The sequence below is a fragment of the Anopheles moucheti genome, chromosome 2 (genome assembly GCF_943734755.1).
Source record: "Anopheles moucheti chromosome 2, idAnoMoucSN_F20_07, whole genome shotgun sequence".
NCBI classification, from domain to species: Eukaryota; Metazoa; Arthropoda; class Insecta; order Diptera; family Culicidae; genus Anopheles; species Anopheles moucheti.
The window spans coordinates 31,467,637-31,484,654 of NC_069140.1; the positions used below are offsets into that span (position 1 = coordinate 31,467,637).

Here is a 17,018-nt window from a genome sequence, read left to right on the forward strand (position 1 = left end):
AAATGTGGAAAAGCTTTAGAACGGTGCGTGTGCGTGCCGATGGGGGTGGAATCCACGGTGCTCGGAAACGTTTCTGCGGTTGACAACTGACGCATCAAGCAACATTATTTGCCGTATGCCGTGCGTAATTTGTATGACGTGGCAACGGTGCGGTTATCACCAAAATACCCTAATCCGGTGTTAGCTTTGCGGAGAAGGTTAGAAGCTGTTTACACACGGCAAGGCGAAATGCAAAATCCGACAGGTGTTCTCCATCATCATTGCTCCCGCGAAAAGGGCGCGGTGAAACGTCAAGCGAAATGTGCTCACGGCGTTACGCTAATAAAGCAAAAGCTGGAAGGAAATCATAAAACACACACGCAAGCCGGGAGATCCCGGGATGAAAGAACTGCGTGGCTAGGTGTGAAATGTTGTACGCAAGATATGCTTTATGACGGCCAAAAAAAGTTCTGTTTGCTCTTTTACGGGTTTACCTTACGGCTGATTTTATACTGTGCCGAGTGCCGTGCTAATATTCAATGTAGTGCGAAACGCTAAAATGGACCGCGTCTTATATCGCCTCCGGACAGGTAAGCATAGTGATTCGGACAGTGTGTAAAATCGGAGGAAATTTGTCTGTTGATAAATGAAGTAGAGCGACCAATTTAATGGATGCTTAATTCGATCACACAATTTGGTGATTGTTAGCATTCAATACCAACTTTCATTTTTAAAACAATTTCTATTGTTTTTAACACAAAATATTAGGTTTTCTTTACACATTTTTGCAAGAAGTTTGGGGTTTTTCATTCGCAAAGGTAATACCGTATTGCTACAAGACGATAGGTTGATTGAGAAAACAATATAACGGTCCTTTAAGCTACAAACGAAATGGATCGAACTTGTATTGAACATAGTTTTTTTAATTCCTAATTTCAATTAAGAACGTATTTAAGCCACATGGCTCTCTTCAATGGCGCTCTTGAAATTATCCATCTAACGGGTTTTCATTGCAGCTGTCCCAAATTCAATCAACCTTAACTAATGCGCGTGAAATACCTTTCAATGTGGCCTCAACTCAATAACTGGCTGATATTCCCTTAGCTGTACGATGTGAGCTGTTGATATAGCGTACATTAATTTTAGAGTACATAGATAAAATAAGTGAAGCTATTAGTAATATTAGAGCTAGTACGAATAATAAAAACCAGTTTTTGATAATAAAGAAAATATAAAGAAACAAAAGTGTACGACGCGGAAATTTGGGTAAAGAATGTCGAATGGAAATTCCCCGTCAATTTTAGGTAGCGATTTGTAAAACGATGTTTTGAGGAAAATAAGTACCAACGTTGAACATTACACGTGCACGCATGATGGCGGTGGATTAACTCCTACGGCCGAGGTACCAGAACCGAGTCCGGGTTTTCAGTAACCCTCGGAAAATCAGAGCCGACATGTGGCAAGCATAAATCCATTCCTATTTTTCCGTATCTTGAATACAGCGTGCCCTCCTCCCCGGACGGCTATATTATGCTTTATGGCAAAATTTAACTTCCCAAGAAACAATTAGCAACCTGCGTTCCTCGAAACAAGCTTCGCATCAAACGGAGTATGAAACAGGTAATAACAGCCATCGACACATTTCAGTCCATTGAGCGAGCTCAGCAGCTATAAATGTGTGGAATGAGAACTCTGGTATGTTAAGAGTAAATTTTCACGTACATTCCTTACAAAAACGGTGTGTCGCTGAACAATTAGCGTGCATTGAAAGGCTGCTTCACATGCAATGTTTCCCATTCAGTTGATATAAAAATGTGGCTATAAATAAATCACTCTTTATTAGAAACAAACACAAAATTTATCAGAATGTTTATTTATATGTGTGAGGATTTTAAAGGTGACAATTTTTCCTGTATTATTTTAAAATATGTATCAAAATGCTGTTATTATCCAATGCTATTATGCTAAACGCAAAGTACAATTCACTGATTTTGAAGATGTTTAAAAATTATAACGATTACCATTGTATAATCAATGTTAGGGAAGCATGAAATATATCTTACGCAGTTTGTTTTAATATGATATAATCTGAATTCTGATTTATTCAGACAACATTTGAGGTGCTTTCAATTTGTTTTCATACACTGAATTGGAAGACGTATTCGACCCGCGGGCCTTACGTTTGACATGTCCTGACAGTGCAATCAAGGGACACGTCTTTACCATTTCGTGATTTATTTCTTCAATGCATAATCATGTCGTATTTAAGTTTGATTTTCCTTACTGCTAATGTTCGTGCTTAATCCCGGAGGTGCCAACTCTTAACCCAAAAAGGATGAAACTTTGTAGCCCTTCTCGGAATGTCCCAAATTAGTAGGGCACTATTTACGGTAACCCATCTTCGGTAGTCAACATATCTTGAGGGTAAAATTATTCCTAAGGTTGTGTATTATCATATTATTACAACTTAAAGTTATAAACGAGCCTTTATATTAACTTTCGCTGGTCACTTCTTCGATTCCATTTAATCTAAACTATTCGCGACTACAAAGCACAACTAACATGAAGCTAAATGCTTCGTTTTGATTAAGGTGTGTTTTGAGCATCATTAGTGCTTATCAGCTAACTTCAGTTGTAATCGACAAACTCCACCAATGTGACAAACTTTCCAGTACACCCAATCGCACCAACAACATACGCACCACCATCGTCTGCAGTGCAGAAGCCACCGTTGAATGTCAATAAATCGTAACAATCTTGTGTTTTAGCAAACTATAAACCCAAAAAACTATCATCTCAAGAATCCAAAAAATAAAAATAAATCCCTTTTGCTTGGAGTCATACATTCCGCGAAAAGGATCGTTCCCTTCGTCGTCACTCGCTTTATCTCCCGGTCACGGTTGAACATTTCGGTGAAAATTTATAGCCATTTTCCTGTTGGCAAGCTCGGTGGTAATGCGTGGTAAACGCTGTGAGCACGGTACAACCGGTCAGGCAGCCCGAAAATCTAGGCTACATGGGTTGCACCGAGCTCAAGCGTGAATGAATGTGTGAAGTGCATTCCGTTCCAATGTCGGTCACCGTGTTGTGGGTTAATTTAATTTCCCGCCGTTTTTTTGCTGATGTTTGCCACTGATGCCGATGCTTGCGATGCTGGAAAGACATGTACAAGAAGAAGATGTGAATAGGAGCGTTCGTGCGGAAGGAAAGAGGAAATTATCATACTTGAACCCGCGAGCAACAAGTCTAGGGCAGGCGTTGCTCGCCTTGCCAGTCAATTATAGTTGTATCATGTCTTCATAAACCGTGTTCTGCTGTCGTCATGCCGGATACCAAAGTCACCGAAACCATTTGGCCCGGATGCAGCATATTGCCCATAAATAGACCCGTACGACCGTAATCGCATCGTTGATGTTTTCAACCGATGTTGTGGATAAGATAAATTTGAATTTTCTTCTCACCGTTAGGACGGACGCAACGTTGTTTTTTTCATCATTTCCTTCTCGCCTTCAATCTCACAGAGGACGTGCTGCGGCTGAGGCTAATGATTGATTTTTCCACTGGGACCACTGGGACGTAGCAAACCGTCAAACGGCGGACAGGCAACAGGACAGATGGTAACACCGTAAGGTTAAGGGTGATGGTTCAAAGACATTCTGCATGTCTAGCCAATAAATCACAGCCAGTTTCCACTAAATCTCTAGTGCAGCTCCTGAATAATGTGGACCGAATATTGCAGAGTAGGAACTTTGATCGAATATTCAACAGGGAGAGCTTCCGCGAACGATCCGTACGAAATTGACGCAAAATGCATTACCTTATTTGATGTTTGCTTAATGAAGTTTGTGTTTTATTTTTTTTTTTGCTCTGCTATGCTGCAGCAGAAAGTAAATTTGATAGCGTTTTACGCGTTTCTTTGTGAAATTTTGCAATGTGTATTTAACATTCATAACACTAAAAACATTAAAGTGAAATACTCGCAGTGAACGCGATACTTATCATCACATTAAAGCTTGCAACACGCCCAAAAACCCAGGAACAACAGGGTAACAAACAGTGCTGCTACTTCAGAAGCACAATGTGCGGCTTCTCAATCATTTATTGAACACGGATACCGACAGTTGTTATTATTTACCTGGCGGACGGTTCGAAAGAAGATGCGGTATAAAATAACGTACCTCACCTGTCGGGTAGCGAAAAATAGGCAAAAGGATCGTGAAATGAAAAGGATCAAAGGTAGACAGTTAGGTGGGAGGGAACAAATTTAACGCTACCTTTGGAGCTTATTTTCGTCAGATACTTTGGCATAACTTTTTCTGTAACTTAATCTTTCGCCGAAGTTTATGCACAAGGGTCTAAAGAGATCGTATGTGTACTTATTGCGCTTAGCGTTAGCGCGCTCAAATACATATACTTGTTTTTAGTTTCGCATTCACTTAATAGTTTTTTTTACAGCTTTAAGCGTGGAGCTAGGTTTTGCATTGCAAAACGTGAAAATAGAACTTCAGGCGATGGGGTTGTTTTTTATATTGCATATTTCAGGCATTTTATCGTTTGAACAATTTGATTCGTTCAACCTTAGCAAAGTTGTTAAATTTATTCTAGCTGCATTCATTTACGTCTGTGTAGCGAAATAAAAATCAATTATTCGTTGGCAAAAGTTAGATACCAGGCGCCTCCATTAGGCATAAAGCACCATGCGCCTCCATTTGAAGTAAAGCACCATGCGTCTCCATCAACTTTTAACGAACGTATGTTTGCTAATTTATTGTAGTAAATTGCGGTGAGCGACATTGCTACGAGAAATTTGTCCAAATATTTCAATTCTTATTAAAGGGTGTAAAATTAACCTTTAATATCAATCAACATGACATATTGCAATGCGAAGCAATCGAATGGAAAGAAACAAAACTCAATTGAATAAAATAATCCAATCAACATTTTGATCAGTTCCCGGTATTGAATGTATATTCAATTTAGCAATGATGGTCGGGGAATGATAGGTTGAAACAGAGCGCGTGTGTGTGTGGTGTTGACGGATCAAACTTTTTTTGTACTGCAGATAAAACAGGTGTAACGAGTATGTAAGAGTTTATTGTTTATTCATGAGAAAAACACATTACCACATCTCGAAGGTATTAATTTCACACAAAACTTTATATAGCACTCAAATATGCTTTTGAGTGGTCGTCGAGCATGCCTAATACTTTGTACGATGGTGACCTGTAAAATAAAAAAAAAGTTCCTTTGGGAAAACTCATCCCATAGCCCAGTTCGGGAAATCCCTTTAATGAAATTTCGCGAAACTTCAACTCTGCCGTCATGGGGTTTTCCCGTCGAAAAAGAGAAGAAGAGCGAGAGAGAGAGAGTGAGAGAGAGAAAAAGAGAAAGAAGGAAGCAATACATCTGCCACTGTTATTCATGTTTCGTTGTTTCGCTAGCTGCAACTTTTGTTTGGCATGCAGCCAACGTTATGTTATCGCGGCCTGATGCTGATGATTGGAGAGCTGGAAAATATGTTAAACCAAAGCTGTCCAAGCACATTTTCACAGTGGTGACTAGGAGCTGAATCAGTTCCTTGTACAGGCAAGATAGAGTGTGGATTAATGTGCTCAGAAACACACAAAATAATCAAACGATGTAACAGCAGCAAACCATTCTTTCTTGCAATACAAATTCACAACACGTTACCGGAAGGTATTAAGTGTTTTTTTGTGTGGTTTGTGTTATTTCACCATTCCAACTATAAAGTTAACATATTGTTCACGCTCCATATTTAACAACTAGCAAATCCTCACTGGGCGTCAAAGTAAACTAACGTCCCGGAAACGGAAGCGACACTGAATGGACGATTGATCACCGTGTTGTTGGGGGAGGGGCCGGCAATCGGATTAGGCTGTTCAGCTTCACGTACCACCGACCGAATTGGATCAACATTTCGCATCACTTCCTAGACGGTCCCTACGAGCGGTAGGGAAAGCATCAAGATGGCTACGGACCACCATTCGACAACAGAAACCGTCCGGCCGGAAGAGCAAACTTCATTTTCGATCTTATCACAGTTGAGGAAATGCTTCTCGGTGGACATAAGCTTGGCGATGCGGCGTAGAAATATGGCCGAGCTCGGTTTGCACTTGTAACGGGCACTGTTGTACACGCAGTTCTCGTACGCATACCGAGCACTGGAACATGTGGGATAAGAGAGAGAAAGAGACAGAGAGAGAGAGAGAGAGAGAGAGAGAGAGAGAGAGAGAGAGAGAAGAGGAACGTAAAATTAACTGAATGATTCGAGAATATGCCAAGAATGCAAAATGCTTACCAGCAAAAGTGCATGTACTGCTGGTTGAAGGACTGCTTGGTGGTTTTGGTAATTTCCTCCTTCAGGATGGAGACGAACCTTTTCGAACAGGAGTCTATATCTCGATGCACCAACTGGAAGCATCCTTTGTGCCAGAGGAATTCTGTAATGGAAAGATACGGTTCGACGTTTGATGCGTGTCCCATTGTGCAGAGGTTGAGTGTTGCGCAACCCTCTACGGCCTCCAAATAGCTGCCGTCAGACAACCATCGAAGCATAAGCCCCAAAATAAGAACATTTTGTTATACGGATTGCATACATTGTGGGGATTTGTCTCGAGCATCAAAATGGTCTTATTCGGACTTTATTTAGCAGCCTGTTTGCCACATTCAACTGGCCCGTTCGACTGCCCCGTGTGGCCGGTTAACGCACCTTGCTGGAAGGCCGCATCACGGCATAGGAACTCGTACAAACGCTTCGCACCGTACACCTCATTGTCAATGATGAACCGCTCCTTGGCGTCTACGCACACGTCTAGGTACCGCTGGACGCATTCCATGCCCCGATTGAACAAACTGGAATTAACGTAAAACAATGGGGAATGTACAAAACCAGTAAAGAGCAGCTTGCGGTTGCGGTGGTTGTGATGGTATGCTGCTCCAAACCACACACGCAAAGACGCACAGAAGATGGCCGAATGATGCAATGAGCAAAAGCGGAAAACGAAAAAAAAAATCCCATCCTTTTACGTACAGACAGCGGCTGTTGATCTGCTCGATGGTTTCTGGAATCTGCACACTGTACAGCAGCTCCACGGCAATGTTGGGTGTTGAGTTGTGAAAGCATTCGTCGAGCATCTGAGCAATCTGTCCGCAGACCGGTTCGGGGAAGGCATCCGGTGCGTTGCCCGGCTCTGGAACGGTGGTGAAGAAAAAAGAAAGCATTACTAAAGAGGGATGGTTAACGCACACTCACACACGGTACGATGTACCAGCTTCCGTTAAGATGGTTGCTTGCTGCGCGAAATGAAAGAACTTTCTTTCCGTTGCAATGAATATTGCGTAGCATATTCTGCCCATGCAGCCGATTCTTTCGACGAGAGTTTTAATCTGGTTAAAGTAGTGCTTTGAGCTATGTTAAATAACAAGAGAAGGAAATGGCATCGTTGAGCGAGCACAATTTGTCAACATCCATCCCATCCATCACAGCACAGCGGGGGCTGGCCGAATCGAACTAGTGGGAGCGTTATCATTGTCGGTGGCCACACAAGAAAAGCAGAAAAAACATCATCCCGAAGTGGCAGCAATGCCATCTGTCGTGATATTTTTACGACCAAGTTAATGCTGATCCCCCAGCGTTGATCCGGCCGCTGTATCGTCCACGAGTGTTGGGGGAGGGACCGATTCCATTTCGTCCGTTCCACCGAAGGCTTTGGCTCCGTGGTTGTTTGATCCCATTGATGATCAAATACTCTTTCTTCCGGCGTGTATTTATCGGCTACATACGTCGTGTGCGTTGGGTCGGACCGCACACCACACCGTGTTGTGGATGGAGCGTGTGGGTGGTTCAGCGTACGGTTGCAAAACATTATTATCATAGGAATTAGAGGTAGCATCATGGGTGAAGTAACAACAAGTGTGCCGATGACGGGGCCCAACCCAACTCGAAGGGTATTATTTCCCTAAGTTCCTTTATAGCTTTGCTTCTTCACTCCGTGCTACCGTTTCAATCGCTAGGCACAAACGCAACCACTACTTTCGACAACTGTAAGCAAGCTAATGCAACAAAGCGGTAACGACGATGATGATGATGATGATGGTGATGCTAGCAGTACATGCAATAGCTTTTTGTACGGCAAAAAACCTCGTAAGTTACCCACACTGAAGGGACGACTGTCATAAATCATGGTAGAAGTGTCCTTTAAATCATCAAAAACCCGCTATAAAGGTTGTTCTCGCTGTACTTGACGGACGCTGGAAGCAAGCCGGCTTGTAGAAAACAGATTTTAACAGTAACATTGTTAGGGATGAAAGAAATGAAATCTATAGTAGGCATAAGAACACGATTCGTGTGCCCGTACAGTAAAGAGGACTCGTCAAGACAGCTTTATTTGGACTATTTCTTATCGTTAAGGTTAAATAGATTGAGAGCATTCCAGCGTCTTAGTCGTCATACGAAAAGCTCAGCATGCTGGAGGATCTTTGCCGTACAGTTACCGTTCCTTCCGTTAATTCGTTCCGCACCTTGAAAATAATGCTTTTTCAAGGAGTATATAATTTGCTTCCAACTCTATCAAGTTGATAAGGTGATGAAAATATACTCTCTTAATTATTTCTCGATCGTTGTAATGAATTTACTTTCGTGATAACTGAAAGGAACACACTTGTCTCATACGCGACATTCCTTCGTAGCGTCACTACTTTATCTGAATCTTTAGAAGGTTTTCGGGAGATTGAGGATTGGTTCGAACTTGTACTGTCTTTGTTCTTGGTATCCGTAACTCCACAAGTTGTTCAGCCCGATTCGAGGGATTGAGCTCCGCAAGAAGCGCATGAATACCATTGTTTTCAGCTCCCTATTCGGGGCTAGTTTTCAACGTCACAAGTACATTAACGAGATCTGACCTGCACCTTCACATTCCATGTCAGGTGTACTCAATGTTTTCATTTCAATACATCAAGCAAGAAGTAGATCCAGGAATCAAAATGATTGTTATGCGATAACTTGTTTATTGAAAGGGATATTTTCACAGCGTATAGATTTACTTGTTAAGCTAAAACCTCCTTAGAAAGGAAGAATAGCCCTTAGCTCGGTTTAGGTTGAGCTGGGTTGATTTTAAAATGGAGTCCTATACTCGATATTACAATTTTTTAAAATGGAGTCCTATACTCGATATTACAATTTTTAACAGTTCAAATCAGTTCGCTGATGTGATTTAAAACATACATTTTTATTTTGAGCATTACAACATTGGTCTCGGACTAATATAGTTTCTTAAACATTGCATTAGAATTCAACATTTTATACTTCATGGCTGTCGTCGAATCCTTGAATTTAAATCCTGCAGAGGGAATGCTTAAACAAAGCTTCTAGTAGTCTTATGATGACTGACTGACTTGATTTATTTACTTTACTTTATTTATTAACTTAATTTACTTTATTTTAATTTTTAACAATTTTGGTAGATAATAATAGCGCAATAATTTTGTTTCGGGTAAGTTTAAGGCAAAGGTAAAGATTAGGTAAAGAAAACTGATGAAACACTGACTGATGATGGGTATCGCCACTTAATAAGAAGGACGAATCTAATGCTGGAAATACGATAATTTAAAAACTATGTAAAACGAGCTACAGTCTTTCGAGAGGATATTTTTTTTAAGTATTTAGGTGTTAGTAAGATAAGGCCACTAAAGTTCATGACGTGTGTGACTTTCTCTCCATCAGTCAGTTTATTAATCTAACTCAATCAAACCTAACCTAAGCTAAGTAAAATTAGTTTTACTTGAATATTATCCTAACTTACAATAAGCTCAAAACAGTAAAGTTGTCTTGATCAACACTCAAGCTGGAGAGCTGTCTTCTGCATAATATGTAAAATAATTGTCAACACTTAGACGAAATCCTAATCGCATCTTCTTGCTGTTAAAACATTATAACTTCTTAAAAAATAATTCGGCTCTCGATTTAGGCTTTATAAACATTTCAACATTTTTTATTACGTTTTAAAAGTGTTTTTGAGTTCGTATTATAGAATAGGTATGTAAAAATCACGCATCAACAAAGATTCACTTGTTCAAATGAAGCCAACACGTGAAAGTTACTGGACTGGAAGGTCTTAAAACAACCCTTAAAAGCATTGACACTGTACAAGCTTCAATGTAAATGTCCGCTTTATAAGGTAGAGCTAATGATACTGGCGGCATCACCAGTAGATTAGACTTATTAACACCTAGTAATGAAGTTACAATCGGTTGATGAGAGTGTCTTTATTAGAATTGCTAATTTTTTAACATTTACTGGTTGAGTTCCGGTTTGAGTGTACCCGAGAATAATTCAATTGGTACTGCCTTACGGGTAGTATATTATGCTGAAAAACATTCATCGTTCTATTCGAAGAACGACGAAACCTTTAGGAATATTCGGCTTACGCACTTGAGCCACCATTGGGAATGGCGAAAAGTAACGGGGCACTTTTCGTCGAATCGTTCGCTGCGGTACTTTTCTTTGATTCGCAAATATCATAAATTTAATTAACAATGTTTCCAAATATATGCTCTTCCAAAAGTAAACTTAATAAAAAACGCTTCTTAAGCCGTCTGCTTTAAGTATTATCTCACACACAGTGCTGGAGAATGCCCTCCTATCTTTGGCGTTGTTTGTTTACTGCTACCGTACACCGCGAATGTTCGCCCCTCGCTAGCAACACCCACCGGTTTGCCCGTTGGGCATTATTTCACGTTACAACAAGGATCAATGAATTCCATTATTTTGGAGGTTATTTGCGTTTTTGTGCCGTTACCGGAAAAAGGGAAGATCGTTGCACTGTTTGGCGATCCTGTCCTGGAGGCACTTACTGTCCACGGTGAACGTTTTGAATGGGCTTCGGCAGTTAACCACAGGGCCGGGTATGTGTTTGCCCGCACGCAAACAGAACCTTTATCGGAGTGTCACGTTTTCGGATGCGTTCTAATCTGGCGTTCTTCGCTTTGTTTGCTTACCACAGTATGAGATGAAAAAAATGTAGCAAAATATTGCTATCCTTAGCATGGTGTGCTGTTGCATATTTGTTTCGTATCCGTTATGATGGTGTAGATAAGCTTAAGATGTGCGTGAGATAAAGCGTTCGTTTATTTCACTTCACTGTTCACCAACGCACTTTTGGTACACATACCCACGCAAAATCAACACATATTTATAGTTACATTTTATGTTGTAACGAACAGCACAAGATATTCCAATAAATCCTTTCACTCGAAACAACTGACACGATAACACTATTGCTGTCTTGGTGATAACACTTGGTGGCCACATGCGAACCTTGCGGACCGGATGCTGAACCGATCCGTTTCGATAGAGTGAGTAGTGGAAACTGAGCTTTACCACGGAAACCTACAGCGCGCTCGGTACGATGGACACGCGTTACCATGGCTACGCTCGAGCTGATGAACATATCACTCATTCGCTTCTGGCTCACACTGAGTTACCCTGAAGACCCGACGAAGCTCGCAGCAAATCCTTCAAAGAAAACGCGTGAAGAGTGTTTGTGGATGATTTTGAAAAAGTAAAAGTGAAACAAAAAATTGTGACCATCTTAAAGCGAAATCAGCAATCAAACACTCAACTTCAAACAAACAAGCGGCAGTGTACAATCGACAAGTGCTGAACGCAGCTTACTTCGGACGTGTGCTATCGCCTACGCGTGTTGTTGATTGGTGGGATTGAAACAACAAAAAACATTTCGTCTTTATTGCACTGGCCATTTTTCATCTGTTTCCGCACCCCCGGGGTGTTTAGCAGAGTTTCAAGTTAAGAAAATTGGCTAAAAACGCCCTTACGTTCGAATAAGTACCGACGCAGTAGCAGATCTTTTCTAGCAACAATATTGAGTTTTGCCATTGAAGCTGCCTTTTTAAAGCAAAAGGACCTACCCAGAAATTACAAACTACATGATTTTACATTTTCGTAAATCAGATCCTCGCCCAAAAGAATAAGCAAATTATCCATTCAACACAGTTCCGCACCCAAGCGGGTCGGAACGGATTCCGCATTTTCATCACGTGCCTGCTACGGACCGTTGGGATGAGAATGCTCTGAATTCACTTGTCGCGCGTGAAATCAAATGAGCTACACGGTTGGCCCAGGCTATGCAGAGCAAGTTCCATGGCTTTGTTGTAATCAGCAGACCAGAACCTGATGTGAACATTTCTTCTGCCCTTTTCTTTATCGTTTAGTTCCTTCCCCCATTTCCCCGAGGGCTACATTTCCTCGGACATTTCCGGTCAGCCTTTCGGTGGTACCTTGTTTCGCCTTATTTTTTTGTTGTCGTGGTCGTTGTTTTGACCTAGCGCGATGATAGGTTGGGCGTTGTTTATTTTCGTTTCTACGAAATCTGAGTGAAAGGTAAGTTAATTAATATATACACCATTTACCGGGGAAACGCATCAGCGTGTGGGCGGCAAGCGTGGCCACAGCGTGTTGCAAATGTGGTGCGAAAAATGTTTTAATGAAATGAAAAGTGGACGCGCACAGCAGTGTTCATATTGCCTGGTTAGTGGGTTTATTTTTATGACGAAAGTTGTTTTTACAAAGCAAGGTTTTTTTTTTGAGTTTCAAAGTTTAAAGTTCCCTCTTATTTTTATCTTATTTTTTAAAGCTCCAATGATTAGACGACCACAACTGGTTTCTGGTTGACGTTTGCAAAACTATTCGTAAATCTACTTAAGCAACCAGCTGTATCTCCTACCAAGTGTAAGCGCATAGAGTATAGATAATGCTTAAAAGTTCTCTTGAGCGATAGCAAAAGTTTGACAACCAATGCAAAGCGTCGCATATGTTGCTCCCCGCGTATTGTTTTGGGAAAATTCTTTGGCAGATTGCCTCGGGCCCTGCTGTGTGATTTGTGCATGTACATTGTTTATCGGAAAACATGTGCACAAACACATTTCTCCCCCGATCGCAGCATAGTTCTGGGTAAAACGGAATAGATTTAATTATCGTTCCAGTTTTAGTGAAGCGTTACTAACAAACAGCTTCCAGCAGATAATATCGGTATTAAAGCGGACACGTTACACACTTCCGAGCGGATATTTTATACCAAAAAAGAACAGCATAAACCCCACTTTCCCACACTATCGTCGACATTAAAATTAATTTCATTTTATCGTGCTTGTCACAAATGGTAAAGTGTGCGAATGTTCCCGAAAGGATGGGAAAAAGTGTTAGCGGAAGGTTTTTTGGCGGAATAGATCTTACCTTAACCGTTTGCTGATGTTGCACGAACCGTAAAGGAAGTTGGTTGTCTGCTTTAAGCGACAGTCCATGGCGTGAATTGTAATGGACGGTGGTGCTTTCTATCATACATCTGTCACGTCTCGTTACCGATTTTGGGTGGCGTTTTTTTTTTTTGTTATTTGTTTTCGATGGTTTCAATCACGCAGGATGAACTTTTCCCGTGCTTTTTACTGTGCTCCGTGCACTGTTAGGTGTCGTACATGCTTGGTTCGGGTACTTTAATGCTACTGATGCCATTATCTCACTAACTTGGATGTTTCTTTGGGGTGGATCCCCCAGAGATCGGAAAAACGCACAGCATTTATTTGCACACTTTTTAAGAAAGATTCTAAAGGCGACTTCTTTAGTAATGTTTAAAGCACAATAATCTCTGGTTAGGCTAACAATTAAGAGGAGGAAAATTAATTCAACTTATTTTTGAAGATTATTATTACCATTGAAGCTTTAAATAGATCGTTATATTGTAGAAAAAGAGTATGGCATAAAATGTCCATTTATCAATGAAGACAACTTTACATTCTAATCCCCATTCACACAACTTTCGGATTAGATGCGATTGGGATTAAACATTCGCCTATTCTACAGTACAGTTGGCGATAATTTATGCGACTGTGGAGCACCGTGAGACATTGAATTTACAGAAAATGTACCATATCCCATGGGAGTGCTAAATAAATGCCGCCTAATTAATATGTCCGTGTTGGTAGAGCTTTGGTTCGTATGAACGGTATTTGTTAAGATGATGCGTGCAGTAAGCGACATGCAGAAATTGATCGATACATCCTATGAGATATGCAATGTGGTGTCGTAACATTTCCGATTCACGCTCAAATACGCGGAATATTTCAATTAGGTCATATTGATTACTAATTAACTCGTGACGTGTCTCCAATATTATAGATGGTTTGAGATGAATGAATTCCATATAACCCAGGAGAGCAGCTAAATCGCAAGGCATCTCAAGCTAAAGAAGATGCAATTCTATATTCAATATTCAATTATTATTCAAGGATATGGTGAGGTATATTGGTTATACAAGAGCCATTCGGTTATATAACAGCCACCGGGAAATATGGACTGAAAGCCTTGCAGTCAGAAATTTGTTCTGAGTGATTTTCGCCTTTTTCTATAACTTTTCCAAACACCAGATTATGATTGCGAATGAAAACGACATCATTTGACTTACGTTTGCAACGGTGTAGTGAAGATGTAAGACAAATTGTTTGGATTGAAAAATAAAGTGACAAGGTTGAAGATCTTTAGGCTCTAGATGCGGGAAGCATAGTCTTGGTTGACTGACCGAGATCTGACACGGATCGTTAGTTGAGACAACAACTCATATTCAACGGCGCATTACTCAGGTGAATCCTTTCGAAACTGTAGAATCGCCTGCACTATCCAAAATTGTCCAGTCTTGCAGGTTGATTTTCTTCACTCAGACATCAACGGCTTAGGAGTTAACTCACGTATGTTATCGGTTATATAAAATACATATATGTATATCACTTATATTCAAATAAAACTTATACCATCTCAAGCTTATCCCAATCAACCGGATACACACCGTATTTGAAAATATGCGGAATATCTAATTTGAAGCTGCATCCGAAAGTGTACATAAAACCTCGACTTCAAATATGCAGTCAGTTTATTAATGGTTGAATATTTCGTCGCGGATTTCTATTCTTAACACTTTGTTTTTGCAATCTTCTCCCGCTTGTGTCGGTAGGGCTCGAACGGCACAAATCACAATCCGTAGCGAAAAGTTTTATTGGTCGCCATTGTGCAGGCAACATCTGGAGGGAAGGATAATGTTTGGAAACGTTGCGTGTCAATCAGCGTTGTCCAGCATCTGCACCGGACAGATTCACCAAGATAGTTGATGGTAAAAGTTTCACACAATTCCATTTCACCATTAAAATTGGGGTAGGTTTCGTTCAGTACGGCTCTGCGGCCGATACGCTTAGTGCGCGTGAAATATGATCCAGCTAACTTAAGCAGCTACGTTAAGCTGCCTGTCAGGCAACGTTACGGAAGCAATTTATTAAAAACGGGAAGAAAAACGTAAGACAAACTTACAATAAGATACGTTTGGCGCCGTTTGCCCTGCAAAATGGATCAGGATGGTTCAGGATGTAATCACGATGTAGGAGTAATTGTTCCGTGGTGTAGGATTTTTCAAGGTTATTTTTACCTCGCAGCTCATCGGCCATTTATCACAAGCGCCATACTATCATGGTTCATTATATGCTAGTTGTGGATCAATCAATGTTGCTACATCACAATGATGTATAGACCGTGCATCGATCATGATGTGTGGTGTATTAAAAATGATGTTCGGTTTCACACAGTTCTGCATGGACTATCCTGGTGGAAGACGAATGCATATCATTAGTTGAAGAGAAAAAAATGTAAATATAAGTTCCATAATTTAACCAACACTAACTAACTGTTCGAGCGCCCTTTATATGATTTCAATGTACACCTTTTTCATAAAAGATCGAATTGGCTCATTCGCGTAAAGTGCCTCGATAAAAAGAACAGGTATTAGCTTCCTTCAAACAAACCGGAAGATTATCTTCAATAGATTCTTTGTCGTATAATATTTATTTAGCCCTTCATACAAGAAATGCAGCATTTTTACAAGAAATTTCTATAATTTTATTGTTGTACAATTTCTACGGAAACAGTCTAAACATCCATCTATAATCTACGGCAATTCCGCGAACAAACATGCTGTATCAGCCGTTAGCGTTGGACTTTCCAAAAACACCCTAAAAGTGTGGGCCTTAGTCCCTAGAAATGGGCCTATTTAGCACAGAAAATGCTGATGTTATCTTTCGTCGGCTAGGGGTAAGAGATATTAATGTGTTTAATATTTGTTTTTATGATCAGAAGGAATCAATTGCCAGAAGAAATACTTCAGGAATCAATACTATTGTTCATGTTGTTTTGGTAAAAATGCTTACACAGAAATCAAAGTGGTGCTTTTAAGTAAGATTCCTACTAAGATTCACTAAACATGTCCCAATCTGTTGCGGATTGTTTTGCCAATATTGATATAAATAATCATATATTTTTTATAATAAACATCGACATATAAATATACTAAATGTGAAACATGTAGCTGAAGTTTTTTATTTGAAGCTTAAACGAGAGACAAACATGAAAACGAGCTTTCTGAAATAGAAACTAAACAACCGAATGTAAGAAAAGCCCTCGCAAAGAGTTCAAAAAGAACCAAGGTACCATACAAAGTACACAAGAGCCTTTTTGTGGTTGGTTGTTTGCAGTAAAACTTTTACCGGATCTCTTTGCAAATGCAAAACATCATAAAAGCAAAAAAGATTTTACTCTAAAAGCAGAACCGAAAAGGTTCTAACCAAATATTATAGACGTGAACTTTTAGTCTAATAATGCTTTTCTTAATTCACCTCCGACCGCAAGACCGTCCGTAATTGATGAAGTTTTTACAACAAATTAAATGCCGAAAACGATGCGATGCTTCGGAAAGCGATTGCGTTTATAGCAGCATGTTTAAAAACGTATTAAACTTGCATTAAATGTTCACCATACTTATGGAGTTTTTTTTCGACGCATTTGATTTACCATACAAAACGTAGTAGCAACACGATTCCGATAAGGTTCAATTGTTCTAACCGTTGTTACCGTCTACTAGTGACTGATAAACCAATCAAACAAACAAACATCCTAGTTGCACATCCTTTCC

General features: G+C 40.2%; 1 protein-coding gene across 1 annotated transcript; it reads right to left on the reverse strand.

Annotated features, from left to right (window-relative positions):
- Nucleotides 1–5,752: 5,752 nt before the first annotated feature.
- On the reverse strand, nucleotides 5,753–11,059 carry LOC128298250 (uncharacterized). The gene is made up of 5 exons (XM_053033996.1): nucleotides 10,996–11,059; nucleotides 7,031–7,190; nucleotides 6,710–6,852; nucleotides 6,299–6,440; nucleotides 5,753–6,161 (listed from the first exon to the last, which is right to left on the reverse strand). The coding sequence occupies exons 1-5, from the start codon at nucleotides 11,057–11,059 to the stop codon at nucleotides 5,930–5,932; spliced, it is 741 nt and encodes a 246-aa protein (XP_052889956.1). The 3' UTR covers nucleotides 5,753–5,929.
- Between the last annotated feature and the right edge of the window lie 5,959 nt (nucleotides 11,060–17,018).